Genomic DNA, 18,783 nt, shown 5'->3' with positions numbered 1-18,783 from the left:
CCCAAACAAATCATTAGCTACTCTGTTTCCTAGACAGTAAATAAGTTTAGCTACCGCAACCAAAAGTGAAAACCAAGAGCTCATCAGCAGGCCCATCATAGTTATACTATTCTCCTTTCCATGTATTGCTACACAACTCATAAACTGTTTTGAATCCAGAGAGTTACCATGGTGACCATCAAATTGCAGTAAAAAGTGAGGACAATGTCCAAGCTGACAAATCATTTGATGAACACTCCGTTTCGTCTCACGAATCCTGATTAACATATTAATCCCAACCTTTATGTAGTCAGTCTATCATACATTCCAAAGATAGAAGCACATAATTATACATTCAATAGCCAACCATAGATATCCACTCCTCTTAACACACCAATACAACAGCGGGCAAATATTACTGTCGGTACATAGCAAATGACGATCTGTCCATGTATACCAATATAAGTACACAATAAGAACACTAAGCAGAGGTCATACTCATACATCGGAGGAGCCCGCATTCTCGAGCGAAACATTGTTAAGCCGCTCGAGAGCCAGAATGAGTGCCTGAGTGCCCAAATTCCCCTCCCCGTGAGCCTTGAGCGACAAGTAAAGCTGCTGGGCGAGCGCCAAGCCCGGCAATGCGAGCCCCATCCTCTCACATTCCTTCAAGCATATCCCCAAATCCTTCACAAAGTGGTTCACATAGAACCCGGCCTCGAAATCCCTCTGCAGTATCCTGTTCCCATACAAATCCAGCGACTTGGAGCCCGCGGCCCCGGTCGATATCGCGCTTATGAACAACCCGACATCGAGCCCTGCCTTATGGGCATAAACCATGCCCTCCACCAGCCCCACCATCGTCGAAGCGATCGTGATTTGATTCCCCAATTTCGCGAATTGCCCCTTCCCGGGGCCTCCCATGTAATTGACCTTCCCCATCACGGCGAACAGGGGCTCCAGCCTGCGGACCGTCGCGGGGTCGCCGCCCGCGAAGATCGCGAGGGCGGCGTTGCGGGCGCCGCGGTCGCCGCCCGAGACGGGGGCGTCGACGGCGTGGCAGCCCTTCGCGGAGGCGGCTGCGGAGATCTCCTCGGCGAGGGAGGGGTCGGAGGTGGTCATGTCCACGAGGACGCCGCCGGGGCGGAGGGAGGCGAGGGCGCCGGAGGAGGGATCGAGGAGGACGGAGCGGACGTCGGGGGGGTAGCCGACGATGGAGAAGACGACGTCGGAGAGGGCGGCGAGGGAGCGCGGGGAGTCGGCGAGGCGGGCGCCCATGTCGACGAGGGGCTGGGCCTTGGCGGCGGTGCGGTTGAAGACGGTGAGGGCGTAGCCGGCGCGCATGAGGTGGCCGCACATGGAGCGGCCCATGACGCCGGTGCCGATCCAGCCCACGCGGGTGCTGGAGGTAGTGATGAGGTCGGCTGCGGCGGCGGACGACATGGCGCGGCGGCGGAGGACGGGGAGGGCGGCGGAGGAGGGAGGACAGGGTGAGGGGAGGAGCTTAGTGAGTGGCAGTGACGAAGAAGGCATTGGCATCATCGTTTCGAGGGTTAGAGGAGGAGAATTTAGCCAAAAAGGAAAAGTTACAAAATGAAATTTCCTTTTTCTTTAAATTCACATAAAAAAATATGACTAAATCCACCAACTTGTCACCAAAAAGATAAAAAAATCATCCTCAATTATTCAATTGCAATTTAAAGTGGTGGTCTCGAGTTACTTTCATTGTTTTTTAGTTTTTCTATATCTAGTTTTTGTTTCTTGTAAATTACCCACGTTTATTAAAGGCATCATGTTTTTTTTTCTGTTGTTAAATATTATTTCCATTACATTTCGTTTCTTCCGAGAGATAAATTTTAAATTTATGGTCCCAAATTCATTTACTTTACTTATTTTTTTCTGGCTTTTCTTTAAATATGCAGGATTTACTTACCATGCTGGAGAATATCACGCGATTTGATTTTTGTTTCCGGTAGATTTCCCATGTACAGTAAAGGCACTATAATTTTTTTCTATTGTTAGATATTACTTCCATAAAATTTAGTTTCTTCGAAAAGATAATTTTCCAAGAAACCTAGTTTTTCGCAAATTTATGGCATTTGTGGCATTCATATTCTGCAGAATACTCGAGACAAGAAATGCTGACCAAACTTCTACAAGCATCTCAGGCTCGACACGATGAACACGAGAACTTGATTCCACCTATTTTTATTCGAGTTAGTCAATTGGCGACAAAGACATTTAATATTTGTGATAGTAGATCAAGCTTGAATACAAGAACATGTGAACTGAGTCAACCGAAATTCAAAAGTTGGCAACCTAACTCGTGTCAGTTTTGAACTCGGCCACATATAATCTCCGGTTCTATCTGCATTTGGATAAAAGAACGAAATTTGACCTGAAATTGCCATGAGAGGTTGGCTCAAGTACGACAGTCTGACCCTAACACCGAATATTTAAATTTACACATCAAATATTTAAATTTATCAAGACACAAAAGAGAAACTCTGAGAACCCAACACCGAATCCCACCGAAAAACACAAGTTTCCAAACAATCATTATGTCATGATTGATTTTGACCGTCGCATCATCTATAAGTTATGTTTGTGCAATATTCTCACGATAAATACCGATCTCTCATCTCACCCTAATCGTAATCCATGTGCTGTTAGGGTATGATTCATACTCTCCATCGATAGAAAGGCACGGGGGTCCCGCTCCCGAGCCACCTGAGCTTTTATAGTTTGAGTCCATATTTTATTGGTAGTTTGGATTTGGGCTCATAAATAGCTATTGAGTATATAAAAGATGTAACAGAGTGGTGCTATATGTTAATAATAGGGAAATTCTCTATTGGACTTGACCCTAGTTTAAGGGTGACTCGGGATGAAAATATTGTGTCCTGAATTTGTTTTCTCGCTTTTACACTCTACTCTTTATGATTTTAGGTCGAATTATAACACGTGCCGAAACCGTTAGAAACGTACAGTAGGTAATTACCTGACCTACACGCACCTTGGAGGAAATTCACGAAAACAACTAGCCCTCCAACGTTGAACGTTGACAGGAGACTTTTTGGTTTTTAAAGTAGGTGTTTTTGTCGGCTTTTGCCTTGTCCCTTCTTTCTTTGGTTGGGACCAAAAAGAAATGGAGAATGCAAACAAGCAAGATGGCTGAAGACTCTGGCTTTGCTTGCCCGTCCTTTCACGCTATGATTTAGACTAGCTAACAACCATGATTTGTACTCTGTGCTCTTCCCAGACAAATGAACCGATCAGGATATATTCTAGTCTTAATTCAAGATAAGTGAGTCGGAATTATAAAATTTTGGAATGAAATATAGCAAGATGCACAACATGACATCACGATCGGATGAAGTAGTTTTTATCGAGAATTTTGCAGACCGGTCCATTATTGGAGAGTAGTATGGGCAAAAATTGAGAACTGTTCATTAGACTCGTTGAAGAGAGTTATATGTAATACGCGAAATCCCGTTCGTCCATGGAATTACAATTAGGTATTTGACAATCTTTCCCTTTGTTGTTGGTGGAGGAAGTTAGAACATTGACACAACAACCAACATGTAAGTCGGTCTAACCAAATGTAGCTAATCTATCAGCGGTCCCGTTATATGATGTAGCGAGAACTTTAATTAGGCATACACTCAACAAGTAGTAAAGGCTTGATAATAGCTAACGACGTGCCACGTAGGATGGCCGGCATCCACGTTAATGATTTCCAATCAAAGTTGGTCGGATGGACTCAATTGGTAAAACATGAAAAGGTTTTATGACTCAATTGATACAATTAAAAGGTAATGATTGAATTAGCAAAAGTGTAATAGATTTAGGACTTTTTAGATAATTTTCTCATAAAAATTATGTAGTCAATGGTGTCTAAAGTCCCCTGGGCAAATACAAATATCTTTTGGTAAATTTTTTGAAGAGCTTGGGAAGTTGCAATTGCATTTAGGCCTTTGGCCCAAGGTAGGTTTGAAAGTGTTTTGAGTTTTGAGCATTTCCGGAATGCAAATACAATTCTTTTCTCCCAACTTTGCCCTCGCTTAACTTTCATAATTTCGGAAATGTCCCAATCTCATGTGACGTCACCAGCGAGGATAGATCTGGCTATCGGCAAGCTAGTCTGGTGCCGGCCAGCCTCGCTTGAGGTCACGCAACCTCAAGCGGCGTTGCCTGGGTCGCGCAACCTTAGGCGACCTCAGGTAAAGCTGGCCAACGGCTGATTTGGCTCGTCGGTAGCTGAGTTCCACTGGTGCCGGCAAATGGTTTGAGCTTTTTTTTTAAAAAAAAAAAGTAAAAATCCTTTACAAAATATAGTTTTTTCCAAAGTATTTCCCTCCAAAGTATTTCCAAACGCACCCGACATCCTCTCTCTCTCAAATTTTTTTTGGGTCAAACTCTCTCTCTCTCTCTCTCTCTCTCTCTCTCTCTCTCTCTCTCTCTCTCTCTCTCTCTCTCTCTCTCTCTCTCTCTCTCTCTCTCTCTCTCTCTCTCTCTCTCTCTCTCTCTCTCTCTCTCTCTCTCTCTCTCAATGAGTTAGTGGAATCTTATCTTTTCTGGTTAATGATTTGTTTTTACTCAGTCAATTCTTGCACGGACTCTATCTTCAGTGCAACCTCTCATAGGAGTTCATATTCAAATGTCAGGAAAGCACTCTCTTAGGGGAATTATTTATGGTTTCAACCTCCACTTGCGACTAAACTGTTTGTTAATTGCTGAATAACGATAGTTGGATACGTAACTGCTGTTAGTTGAGACAGAGTATCCCGTCTCAGAATCCGGAATTAGGCCAGATACCGCTGGTAACTATAGCCAGAGATGGATTCTTTATAGGAATCGTGTCAGATTAACCAACAATAGTATGGTCAGCCAGCTTTAGACATGAATTTTTTGCTGCCGTGTTTGAAATGGGTAGTCCAACACTCCTGTTCTCTATTGTACTGCGATTGGACAGTAGAATTCCAACAATCGTGACTAGTACAAGAGCATGATTGTTGAGGCTCCATTATGCATGCTTGGATGGTGAGCGCAATAGTTGATGCTGTGTGTAAGTGACTAGGTACTTTCTTTGATTTTCGCTGGGTTTCTCTAGATGCTCATTATCTGTTATATATTATTAACGGCTTGAAATGTATTTAAATGTGCTGTGTTGACAGGGGTAACACATTTACATATTTAACTAAGCATGTCTAAGCGTGTTGATGATAGTAACCTGTGTAATACGCGCTGGCAGATTCCTAGAAGTGTTGGCAACTTTGTGCCGATCTCCTACTATTGAGTTAGTTAAGTTTTCAGAAACATAGAGGCTAAGCGTCTGATATGGTCCAAGATGAATTCCTTCCATGCGTTGGACTCATTAGGACCATCAATCACAGACTTTAGGATGTGCTGGAACTAGCAATGAGTATCGGTTCAGTTCAATCACGCGGGCTCGATGAAACCAAGTTTTATCTTCCTTACTCATCTAGAAGGCTCGACCGGTCATTGCCGGATCACGCTGTGGAAAATTTGCACTTGCACTCAGCTCCACCAAAGACCATCTTGCTCATCATCCAGAAGGCGAACATCAGGAAACTAATCAAAAGCTTTGACAATGGAGAATAGGAGGGCATAGCGAAGATTCAAAGCTTGGCCATTTGACTCGTACATTACAAAGAATCGCCAGGACCAGGGGGGATCAATCAGAACCATTCAGGTCGTTGTCTTGCCAATCTAGGAGGGATCGCGAGCAAGAAACGTTAGTGGGTTGCAACAACCCCAAACATCAGTGGGTTGCAAGTTGCAACAAGTACAAGCACTATGAATACGTTTGGTGCAGCATTTCCAAGGGGTTTTGGGGAAATGCAAGGCAGTTTAGCCTAAAAGACTTTGGGGAAATGAAAAGACTGTTTGGTAAATTCTGCTTTGAAAAGCAACTTTAAGTGAAAAGCTGTTTAGTGGAAACACATTTGAAAAGTGCCTTTGGATGATTAACTTAAGCTTTTTAATTTTTAATTGGTTTAAAATTGGATAAAAAAAAGTCTGCAAATTTAAATATTGACAACAATTTGTGTTAAAAAATTTATTAAAAAATAAAATTTCATTTTCTTGCTAGACAAATTCAAATGGAAAAAATTCACCTCAAAGTGGTCTCTTTCTCAAATTTTAAAAAATAAAAAGAGAGAATACTTTCATTCCAATAAACGTGATAAAATATGCTCTGACGAAAGAAATTCATTATCCTTAAAAATTACGAACCACCTTGTATATTTTTTAAACTTATAGTTATTTGATCATGTAAATGTACCATGTAAAAAGTAGAGTTATCATTTGAAGCACTACCCTCCTCATTTACATCATCGATATATAAATTGGGATCCAACTAAGAACACTTTCGTTGCAATAAACGTGGTAACATATGTCCCTACGAAAGAAATTCATTATCCTTAAAAATTACAAACATCCCTAAATATTTCATAAACTTATAGCTATTTGATCACGTAAACATGTCATGTCAAAAGCAGAGTTATCATTTGAAACACTACCCTCCTCATTTACATCATCGGTATATAAATTGGGATCTAAATCTACTTCTGCAAAGTGTGATTCATTCACGGCATTTTTTCATATATAATTGTGCAAAGTCATTATCGCTATCACAATTTTCACTTGCTTTTTGTATAGATAACTTGGCATACTCTTTAGAATCTTCCACTTCTTCTTCAATACGCCAAAGGCAAGCTCAATTTCTGATCATAGTGAGGAGTGGGCACGGTTGAACATTTCTTTATAGCCTGTAGGTACCGGACCTCGTTGAAACTCGGGCAAATGATACCTAACTTCTTTGTATGGACCCAAGTAACTCATGGGATTTGGATATCCAGAATCTACTGAATAGTATTTACCTACACAAAAATATTGTAAATTTAATCAACATATACCACATGGACATATGAATGTATAAAAACCACTAATTAACGAACCTTTTGGATTTTAGGAAATTGTAAATCACGTCTCCTAATGGCTTCATAAAAGATACGAGTATCATGAGTTGTTCCCTCCTAACCGGCCCAAACATAAGTAAATTCCATGTTGAAATTGCATACTGCCAATATATTTTGCGTCGATGTTCCTTTTCGACGAACGAAGTTGGTCGCTCGTAGGTACCACGGCTGGGATATGTGTACCATCTATAATTCCAATGCAATCCTAAAACAAGTACGCTAATATTACTTGATTTATTTTTAGTTTATCTTTTCTATTGTATAATCGTAACTTACCTTAAAATATAGATAAAATATTTTATTGTTTCTTATCTTTCTTAGAACTTCTCCCAAATTGTCGATTGGATGGTTGCATCAATCTGCTCCCATTTCAAATATTTTATCCAAAACTAAACTAAATAGCCTGCACATGGTTTTCCCAGAGTGCTAAAAGCGCTCTTGTGCTAAAAGCGCTCTTGTGCTAACCTGTTACTTATACAATGTTCTAAAATATGGAGAAACATTCCTAGCATTTCTACAACATCAATATTCCTAGATACTTAGAGAGAACATATCGTGTCACTAAATCATGCCTTAAATTATTAAATACAGTCCTATCCATTCTAAACATTTGAAAATACCTTATTGGATTAGCATCAATGCCCATCAACTCTCTTAACTATGCATAGGCCTATGTATGATGAGGTCATGCTTGGTGTTTTGTGATGGTATGTTGCCTGATAAACACCTCTTGTATGTGCGGCTGCATAGAGTAGCCAATATTCCTCTTTATCTTTTTCATGGTTTTCCCTTTCAGGAGAATCATCCATAACCGGTTAAAGTAACAAAATAGAATTAGAATAAGAATGTAACAAATTATCTAGAACATCCATCGATAGAACACTTATCAACCATCATATATATGAAAACTCCACTTGATAAAAGGAATACCAATTAGAAACAGGTCTCACAATATAACATAAACATGTCTCACTAACTAATACAAATAAGTAGTGCGAATAGGTATCACATTACAATAATGTAGCATATGAAATAATTCAAATAAGTAGCTACCATCCTAGTGATGACTACGTTGTGCGAACTTATATTTGAGCCACTTGACTTTTTCTTGATCGCCATCCATGTTTATGAAGATTTGCCTATTGTCTTTCTTTTCTGCAAAATGATCTAGTGCAAAAAAGTATAACTCTTTGTCTTGCTTAATCTCAAATATGGCTTTCAACGTCTCTATGATTTCCTTGTAAGGATCAAACTCCCTCGCATGGCTCATACTTTCAATAGCTGAACAAATTCTTTCCATTTGCGTTGCTAGCTTTGTAGTTGTGGTCATTTTCTTCTCTTTCTTTCATTGAGATTGCCTCACCGAACTCTGCGGTGTTCTTTTATGACTTTGAGCTTATTCAACAATCTTTTCACCTACATTAGACTCTGTATCATTATCAGTAGATCCAGCACAATCATCAATAATAAGTTGTGTGGAACAATATCCTCATCAATACATAAACCTTGTGTAGGATTTCACGTGACATTTCCAGTAGCAACTGTATCTCCAAACATTCTATCCAACAAAACTTGAAGATCCGGATGTATGCCTTTCGTTCTAAAAACTTTAACCTTAGGATTTTCCTGTTATGATAAACATGTTCGTGAGTTGTATCATAAAAGATTAACTTTAAAAAAAGTAACAAAAGAATGGGAAAAAACCTGAATTTTTCTCTCCCACTAAGCATCACTTGCTTCAATGGTATTCTTTTTTGGATTCCCATCCTAATCCTATTTCCTTCAAAACCAATATCCTCCATCTTTTCCATTCTTTTTAAAGAATATCTCACTTACACTTCATTTGACTTTTATCATACTTTTTACTCCTTAAGTCCTCAAACCTCTTAATTATGACTGTCCATCCATCCCTTTTATTGTTTGCAGGACGATTTCCATTATCAATTTGTTCAATGCACAACTTACAAAAGATTTCTACATCTTTTGGGCTCCAAAATGCCTTTTCTTTGGATGAACTTGCCATCTACTAGTAACACGAACTAAAATCAATATCGATACGAGTGCAATTGACATTATTAAAAGTGTTTATGAGTACACATGCCATCAATCATTATATGTGAAATTTCACAAGTAGAATCAATATCAATACGAGTGCATTTTACATTCACAACTAAAATCAATAAACATGATAGTATGTTACTAGTCTTATAATTATTAAAGTTGAAGATTATTGTAAAGATACTAAGATGTGAAGCAGACTCTAAAATTTCTTTGGTCCAAGAGATTTGTGGCATGAAAGAACAAATTAAGTTTCAGAGATGAACAAAGAAAATCAAGAATTTGACATGAAAAGAAAACCTATTTTTTAGAATGAGCAAGGGCGAAGCAAGAACTTGAATCAAATATAACCTTAAGTCTTATCGTACATTTTTCAGGTCTAAAGGTATAGTGTGCTATTTTTTTTAATGTTTTTGATGATTCACAATAAGTGAATCATTTTTTTGGTCTAAAGGTACAGGGGAAGAAGACGTTGAAGCTACACACTCCGAGCTCTAACGGCTTCTATGGTGGTAAATATCGTCGAACATTATGTTCGTAATCGTCGAAGTTACCTTTAAATATGTTCAATTAAATATGTTCAATTCTACTGTTAGAAGTGTGGAAAAGGGGCGACACTAAGTTCACAAAAACTTTTTAGTTCAATCGGACTAGTTAGGATAGAAATATCATATAAATTGTGAATATAGAATTAGGTGGTCCAGTCCAAAAGTGAGTACTTGCTATAGGAGAGGCCATCTAGTTAAGCTTCCGCGGTCGTGTTTCTTCCTTTTCCTTTTCCATTTTTGAAAACTCACAATCTTCCTAGAAATAAGATGAAATCTGAAGGCCCCCCTTGCCATTGTGCTTTCGACAAAATTGCTCAGGTTGGGAGGCCACAATTTTCTAGCATGCCGATCCTCTGTTTTCTAATTCAAGCAATTGACTAGGGAATTTCATTTCTTTTAATTAAGCTTGCTTTTGACTGTTGATATGGTTGTGCTCCCATTTTACAACAGCTCATAGATACCAGACAATAAAAATTTTCTAAAAGACATCCTAATTTATTTATTTTTTTCAGATAAAAGACTTCCTAATTGGTAAGCCTGTGTATGTATATATTTGGGCAATCGATTTATTTTATAGAGCCTTCATTGTCTAAAAGAGTTTCAGAGTGTTCTTCAAGCTCTTATAGAGCAACCAAACAAAGTTTCCAACTAATTCACCATTGTATGGTGTCATCTCTGAGGTAAAATGTCAAACAGGTGGTGAGCATGATGGGTGAGGTGTAATACAAACAGGAATTCCTATCAATCGGTAAGGAATAAAACATGAGAAACCCAACTAAAAATTGCTAGAGTCGAATCGACAAATCTGAGACCAAATAATAGACAACAATTGAGATAATAATTTGAAGCTTTAGCAAAAGGCAACACAGAACAATCATATGATTGAGTCTCAATGAATCGACGTATCCTACCTTGGGGAGATCCAAATGGTTACCTGCTAATAAATGAAGACACTGAAAGACTTGGAGAATCTCATGAAGACGAAATTGCTCGACGAAGATATTCAGCTGCGACTGGCTTCGACCGCAGCTACAGACAATAGATTTGGTCCAGAGCGTGTGTTCTTGCTTCGCTTGGTTCCTCCGGCTCTCACGCGCGCACTTTCAGCGCAAGAGCGAAGTGCAGGAGCAGGGTGAAAGAGCCAAAGAGCGAAGCGAAAGAACGAACTAGATCTGGGGTTTTACTTTTTAAAATGGGTAAAATTGGATTTTTATTAAGGTTTTGAGAGCATAATAGGCAACTGACTAATTTTCATTAATTGAGGCCTTTAGCATTCCGAAAATACTGAAATCTCAAAGCTACTCCTTACTAGCCTTGAGCTTTCAGCCTTTCAATGCCAGCTTTCACCTCAAAGCCCCTTGGGAATGGTTGCCAAACACCCCAAATTTTCTTCAAGGAGCTTTCAAAATGCTGAACCAAACGCACCCTTTGAGCAGTTCCCAAACCGAGTCATCATAGACTAAGGAGAAGATTATCATAGATCTCAACAACAGACATAAACAATGCCTATGGCATGCTTCAAGCACCTGTGTACACACGAAACAGAGAGACTCTCGTTTACTACTCCTAATGCTTCTGTGGCAAAATTATTTTGACAAACCAAAGAATTATATCAAAAGACATCAAATAATTCATGTACATGAATCAAAGCACTTGCTTTGGAAGTCCACAAAAACTACTCACTTTCTGATTATTACTTAATAGGAATACATTATCTGTTCTGCATAGTCAACAAACTTTCTAGACCAGATTTACATAATCATTAAGCTTTTCATCAAAGAGATTAGGCACAGCAACATTTGCTTAAAAATATGAGCAGTTCAGGACTCTCTCTCTCTCTCTCTCTCTTCCTGAACTAAATCTGTAGACGGTTTGGACAAGCCCAAAAGAAACACAACATTCTTAAAGAAAATTCCCTAAAGTATCTCTGAGAATGCACAAAAAAAAGGGACTGTTGACGATAGTACAATATTCGGAACATTAGACAGTGAGAATTATTTCGGTGTCAATGGGCCTTATTAGATGCTCATATGTGCCCTTTGCCACACGATCGTGGTCACAATTGTGAGATCACATTAGTACCTGCTTATCCTGTAGCAGATTACATGTTATTCTAATTGGAGTCACCAATGAGCACTAATGCGACATGATTTGCTCACTTTCAAATCCTGTTCCTTGAGAACCATTGACACAAACTTGTACTGGCTTTTGTGGACAGAGATGATACAGGGAGGCTGTTGAAGAAAGGAACTAAGCTAATTCAACCATGATCATCTGACGTTGCTATTCTCATGGTTTTGTTACAGTATCAGAGAGAAATTGTGTTGGAGATGATCATAGATGCCATCAATGATACAAAAGTTGGCAGCTAGAAGGAAGGTAGTGTCATCAAACACATAATACTCTTGCACACAAAGGTATCCACGATTAGATCCAATTGGGTTAGAAGGAACTAAATTCCTGATTTATTGGCCCAATGCGGCAGCCGCAAATTAAGTGATAAATTGGAGATATCAGTCTTGAAAATCATGGCCACTTTGATACTGTAAGTTGCTTTTAGTCAGTGAATGAACTAACAATTTTTCTAGGAATAAGAAGAAATATATACGCCTTGGGTGCATTACTAGAATGGAAGAGTTTCTCACAGAAAATGCTCTCATCTCAAATTCTGAATGTGAATACCACAATCTATTTCCCTTCCTACCCAAACAAATCAGTACCTACTTTGGTCCGTAGACAGTAAACAAGTCTAGCTACCGCAACCAAATGTGAAAACCAAGAGCTCATCAGCAGGCCCATAATAGTTATACTATTCTCCTTTCAATGTATTGCTACACAACTCATAAACTGTTTTGAATCCAGAGAGTTACCATGGTGACCAACAAATTGCAATAAAAAGTGAGGACAATGTCCAAGCTGACAAATCATTTGATGAACACTCCGTTTCGTCTCACGAATCCTGATTAACATATTAATCCCAACCTTTATGTAGTCAGTCTATCATACATTCCAAAGACAGAAGCACATAATTATACATTCAATAGCCAACCATAGTAATCCACTCCTCTTAACACACCAATACAACAGTGGGCAAATATTACTGTCGGTACATAGCAAATGACGATCTGTCCATGTATACCAATATAAGTACACAATAAGAACACCAAGCAGAGGTCATACTCATAGATTGGAGGAGCCCGCATTCTCGAGCGAAACATTGTTAAGCCGCTCGAGAGTCAGAATGAGTGCCTGAGTGCCCAAATTCCCCTCCCCGTGAGCCTTGAGCGACAAGTAAAGCTGCTGGGCGAGCGCCAAGCCCGGCAATGCGAGCCCCATCCTCTCACATTCCTTCAAGCATATCCCCAAATCCTTCACAAAGTGGTTCACATAGAACCCGGCCTCGAAATCCCTCTGCAGTATCCTGTTCCCATACAAATCCAGCGACTTGGAGCCCGCGGCCCCGGTCGATATCGCGCTTATGAACAACCCGACATCGAGCCCTGCCTTATGGGCATAAACCATGCCCTCCACCAGCCCCACCATCGTCGAAGCGATCGTGATTTGATTCCCCAATTTCGCGAATTGCCCCTTCCCGGGGCCTCCCATGTAATTGACCTTCCCCATCACGGCGAACAGGGGCTCCAGCCTGCGGACCGTCGCGGGGTCGCCGCCCGCGAAGATCGCGAGGGCGGCGTTGCGGGCGCCGCGGTCGCCGCCCGAGACGGGGGCGTCGACGGCGTGGCAGCCTTCGCGGAGGCGGCTGCGGAGATCTCCTCGGCGAGGGAGGGGTCGGAGGTGGTCATGTCCACGAGGACGCCGCCGGGGCGGAGGGAGGCGAGGGCGCCGGAGGAGGGATCGAGGAGGACGGAGCGGACGTCGGGGGGGTAGCCGACGATGGAGAAGACGACGTCGGAGAGGGCGGCGAGGGAGCGCGGGGAGTCGGCGAGGCGGGCGCCCATGTCGACGAGGGGCTGGGCCTTGGCGACGGTGCGGTTGAAGACGGTGAGGGCGTAGCCGGCGCGCATGAGGTGGCCGCACATGGAGCGGCCCATGACGCCGGTGCCGATCCAGCCCACGCGGGTGCCGGAGGGAGTGATGGGGTCGGCTGCGGCGGCGGCGGACGACATGGCGCGGCGGCGGAGGAGGAGGAGGGCGGCGGAAGAGGGAGGACAGGGTGAGGGGAGGAGCTTAGTGAGTGGCAGTGACGAAGAAGGCATTGGCATCCACCGTTTCGAGGGTTAGAGGAGGAGAATTTAGCCAAAAAGGAAAAGTTACAAAATGAAATCCCCTTTTTCTTTAAATTCACATAAAAATATATGACTAAATCCACCAACTTTTCACCAAAAAGATCAAAAAAAAATCATCCTCAATTATTCAATTGCAATTTAAAGTAATCACTTTCATTGGTTTTTAGTTTTTCTATATCTAGGTTTTGTTTCTTGTAAATTTCCCACGTGTATTAAAGGCATCATGTTTTTTTTCTATTATTAAATATTACTTCCATTAAACGTCGTTTCTTTCGAGAGATAAATTTTAAATTTATGGTCCCAAATTCATTTACTTTACTTATTTTTTTCTGGCTTTTCTTTAAATATGCAGGATTTACTTACCATACTAAAGAATATCACACAATTTGATTTTTGTTTCCGGTAGATTTCCCATGTACAGTAAAGGCACTATAATTTTTTTCTATTGTTAGATATTACTTCCATAAAATTTAGTTTCTTCGAAAAGATAATTTTCCAAGAAACCTAGTTTTTCGCAAATTTATGGCATTTGTGGCATTCATATTCTGCAGAATACTTGAGACAAGAAATGCTGACCAAACTTCTACAAGCATCTCAGGCTCGACACGATGAACACGAGAACTTGATTCCACCTATTTTTATTCGAGTTAGTCAATTGGCGACAAAGACATTTAATATTTGTGATAGTAGATCAAGCTTGAATACAAGAACATGTGAACTGAGTCAACCGAAATTCGAAAGTTGGCAACCTAACTCGTGTCGGTTTTGAACTCGGCCACATATAACCTTCGGTTCTATCTGCATTTGGATAAAAGAACGAAATTTGACCTGAAATTGCCATGAGAGGTTGGCTCAAGTACGACAGTCTGACCCTGACACCGAAGTTAAACACGACAACAATACACAGGCCACAGCTTTAGTTTCTCATTTTTTTTCGCTTCTGATACAAGGATTTTTGCGATACATGACTCTGATTTTTCACTCTACTCCTCACTTGTTTTGGTTGCAATGTTTTCTGATGTTCTTGTTTGATTTCTTTCCAGCCATCCGGAGGACATAAGATTGTTCCACTTCGAACACTAATAGAAAGCACGAAATATTACAACCAAAATAATCGCGAGCCGAGTACATTGAGCAAGAGCAATGCAATTTGAATGATCTCAAACTACTGAAATTTTTTGCCTGCGAAAACAACTACTATTGAACTGAGGCGCCGTTCAAAATGGTGATCAGATAGATTTCTAGTCGCTTTTGACAAAAACACGTTTTTTCCAGGCCATGGCCAACGATTGCGGACAAGTGTGGCAATTGTTAAGACAACCCAAGCATTAACAAGGACGAACAAAACTATGTCCCAGATCAGTACAATTCACTGTAAGTAAACCCAGTAACAGAGGAAAATAATACCCCACGACTTAACCAGCCAGATATGAAATGACTAGGACAAACCAAAGACAAACTTCATGAATTAAAACTCAAGGTATGGGAATATTACATTTCTCCCGCAATAAGAGAAGCGACATCTAGATTACTCAAGACATGATGAAGCAAGACCAGCAGAACCTTAGAAGAGAATCATACAGCACATGGCTTCAACTCGTTCTATCTGGACATCATTAAACCAGTAAGAACACACTCAGATGTGTGCCAAATAGTAGCATCACCATATCCAGACAGCAAGAAAAGTAAAGTAAAATGAGGTGGGGAAAATGGGAGCACAAAGAACCTCAACATCCCTCGATCGCCCTCCTCAGCAACTAGGACCTACTTAAACATAGTATGACGATATGAAGACGAAGAACGTGCAACACAACACATCCCACTTCAAAAAGAAAATCCAAAGGGAATACTGCTATAAATGATGCAACCTCAAGGCCTAGTCCCGTTGTTCCTAAGATAGCTTAATATGATGTGCTATAAGAATCCATAACAATTCAACCCTCTCGTTTCTACAACTTTGGACACATGAGGGAGACAACATCATAGGTGAACATCAAACGAGAAGGACACAGCAAACGAAAAATTTTAACTCACCAAATACGAAAATCCCATTGAGCCTGAAACCACATAACAGTGCCAACTGCTAAATTCATCCATAATATAGGTGAATAGCCTGCTGGACTTATGTTTGCATTAACTCCTTCCGAAATCAATATTTTCCCCCAGTCAAGTGGAGGCACCATCATAGGTGAACATCAAAAAGAAGAACACGGCAAAAGAAAAATATTAACTTACCAAATATGAAAATCCCATCAAGCCTGAAACCAGATAACTGAGTGAAGTTCTAAATTCGTCCTTTTAGCCTGCTTGGCTCACACAACACAAGTGACTAAGTGCATTAACTCCTTAAATCAACCTTTTCCCCAATCAAAAGGCAGATCACAGGAATGAGTGAGCACAATCGAATTAATAAATTATAGGGCCCCAATCACTAAAAGGACAAGCTGCAATGGCTGCATCTCGAGCAAATTCAAAAAATTAAAATCTGAAATGTATTTTGCACCACACTTGATGATGAATATAATATATATACTAGAAGCAACAACAAAACAGGAACTCCATAGCTTCGTATCAGTGGCATGTTCCGTGATTAAAAAAAGGAAAAGGATGAAATGTGCATATCAGTTGACCATTTTGCTATGCCGCTATGATCTGGAACAGTTTCAACCCAGGGCTCATGTTAGCATACTACAACAAGCAACTCCTTGCACACATGTGCCTGTAAGGACAGCAGGAGCGCCATACTTCATACATCTCATTCTTATGAGTGCCAATAGAACTTACCACTGCTTGCCTTGGCCGAAGAAGCGGTCAGATGCCAGAAGTCAGAGGCAAAGTGATCTAGCGCAGCAAAGAAACTTATACGGAACATGGAACCGCTTGCTCATAGTATCGATTCACACAATTACTTCTCATTTTAATTATATTTATTTGAATCGTAATACCAGAAAAACTAATCTTTTATATTCTCTTTGGCGAAATGAAATAAATAAATAAATAAAAGAACTTGTTAAACCCTGAAACCTGTGACATGATAAATTTTAGGTTTCAAATTCCGACGGGTAGGTTTCAGGTTCTAAAAAATAAGGAACCTGGAACCGCTCACACCCTAAACCTCATGATAAAAAAAATGACTAAATCTACCAAGTTTTCATCAAAAAGATTAAATCATCCTCAATTATACAATTGCAATTTAAAGTGATAGTCTCGAATCACTTTCATTGCTTTTTAGTTTTTCTATATCTAGTTTTTGTTTCTTGTAAATTTCCCACTTGTATTAAAGGCATTATGTGTTTTTTTCTATTGTTAAATATTACTTCCATTAAAGTTCGTTTCTTCCGAGAGATAAATTTTAAATTTATGGTCCCAAATTCATTTACTTTACTTATTTTTTTCTGGCTTTTCTTTAAATATGCAGGATTTACTTACCATACTGAAAAATATCACACGATTTGATTTTTGTTTCCGGTAGATTTCCCATGTATAGTAAAGGCACTATAATTTTTCTCTATTGTTAGATATTACTTCCATCAAATTTAGTTTCTTCAAAAAGATAATTTTCCAAGAAACCTAGTTTTTCGCAAATTTATGACATGTGTGGAGTTCATATTCTGCAGAATACTGGCGACAAGAAATGCCGACCAAACTTCTACAAGCATCTCAAGCTCGACACGATGAACACGAGAACATGATTCCACCTATTTTTATTCGAGTTAGTCAATTGGCGACAAAGACATTTAATATTTGTGATATTAGATCAAGCTTGAAAACAAGAACATTTGAATTGAGTCAAACGAAATTCGAAACTTGACATTCTAACTCGTCTCGGTTTTTGCTCAACAAAGCCTAGCTCATTCCACTTACTGTAGCCACGCCAGCTGTATCGGCCACGTTTGTTAAGTTACCGTCCCTACAGCAAAGTCGACCGCAAAGGACGCATGTTGTTCGACTCTATTGCCTCCGATTATCGACTTTTCACTTCTCATTCAAGAAGCCAAAACCACCACCATACTCGCCGCCGTCAAACGATCAACATATTGAAATCTCGTTGTCAACGGAAGCTTGGAGCCACCATAGGCATCTCGCATCCTCCATGCCCAACAAAAGATTTTGGGACAATGTTCGGATTAATTTTCAAACTCAAGTTGAATTGTTCCAACTAACCTTGGGGGAATGTTAGTGATATTATGATATTTACTAGACTCTGCATATTGATAGTGCATATACTTGATTGATTATATTTGATATTGTGTTTATCTTATCATCTTAAATAGTTATCTAATAAAGCCTATAAACTGGCTCTTCGTGTACTCTTTTCTACACGTCAAAATATACAAAAAAATTCCTCAATCCTCTTTTCCGCTTTATTCTTAACTGAAGCCAAAAAAAAAGCTCATTGAAGTTTTCATCTTTCTCAGTTTTCATCTTTGGGTTTTTACTAGTGCTAGTAAATGCTTTTGTTGCAGAGCATGTCTACTGTGGGACACTGATGATGAAAGAGGGAATTCGAACATGGAATAATTTTTAATGCTTGCTGAATCTCATCTAGAAAATGGTCTTTGCTTCAGTATGTGTTTGCCCTTTGGTCTATTAGAACACCCTTGAAGACGAAGTAATTAGCCCACTTTGCGTAAATCCATGGTTTCTGAACACTCATGTTGAAGACCAAACTGTAGGAATTAACACTGTTAAAAGTCCTTGCTGGAAACAAATGCTGCTTAAATCAATAAAAGCCGGCGAAACCAGATTTTCCAGATCAGTTTAACCGTAAGCCAGAAAACGACAAGTTTGTTCTTCCGCAGAAGGCAAAAATGTTACTAGGTTTACATGTTCCTCCTTTCAACATCAGCATAAGCAGAGCAAGTAGGTGAGGAGAAAATGCATGTTACGAATTAGGGCTATGATGGAAATTTGATGGACATTATTTGGTGGCAAACTCTCCTCCAA

The 18,783-nt window shown here is 40.0% G+C and overlaps 1 protein-coding gene and 2 pseudogenes across 1 annotated transcript; all 3 read right to left on the bottom strand.

The window, feature by feature from the left end:
* Window positions 1-326: 326 nt before the first annotated feature.
* LOC130136094 (probable 3-hydroxyisobutyrate dehydrogenase-like 1, mitochondrial) lies at window positions 327-1,535 on the bottom strand. Its single transcript, XM_056306150.1, has one exon. The coding sequence runs from the start codon at window positions 1,519-1,521 to the stop codon at window positions 478-480; it is 1,044 nt and encodes a 347-aa protein (XP_056162125.1). The 5' UTR covers window positions 1,522-1,535; the 3' UTR covers window positions 327-477.
* Window positions 1,536-8,040: 6,505 nt separating this feature from the next.
* LOC130136049 (L10-interacting MYB domain-containing protein-like) lies at window positions 8,041-9,264 on the bottom strand (annotated as a pseudogene).
* Window positions 9,265-12,609: 3,345 nt separating this feature from the next.
* On the bottom strand, window positions 12,610-13,821 carry LOC115662515 (probable 3-hydroxyisobutyrate dehydrogenase-like 1, mitochondrial; annotated as a pseudogene).
* Window positions 13,822-18,783: the final 4,962 nt, after the last annotated feature.

Source organism: Syzygium oleosum, unplaced genomic scaffold, assembly GCF_021117445.2.
Source record: "Syzygium oleosum isolate NSW1041296 unplaced genomic scaffold, Sole_v2.1 Sole_v2.41, whole genome shotgun sequence".
Lineage (NCBI taxonomy): Eukaryota > Viridiplantae > Streptophyta > Magnoliopsida > Myrtales > Myrtaceae > Syzygium > Syzygium oleosum.
Note: the sequence above shows the minus strand (reverse complement) of the source record. Positions and strands in the feature narration are given on the sequence as shown.

Coding starts and splice junctions, on each gene's coding strand:
- LOC130136094 (XM_056306150.1), bottom strand. CDS start 1,521: ATGATGCCAATGCCTTCTTCGTCACTGCCACTCACTAAGCTCCTCCCC.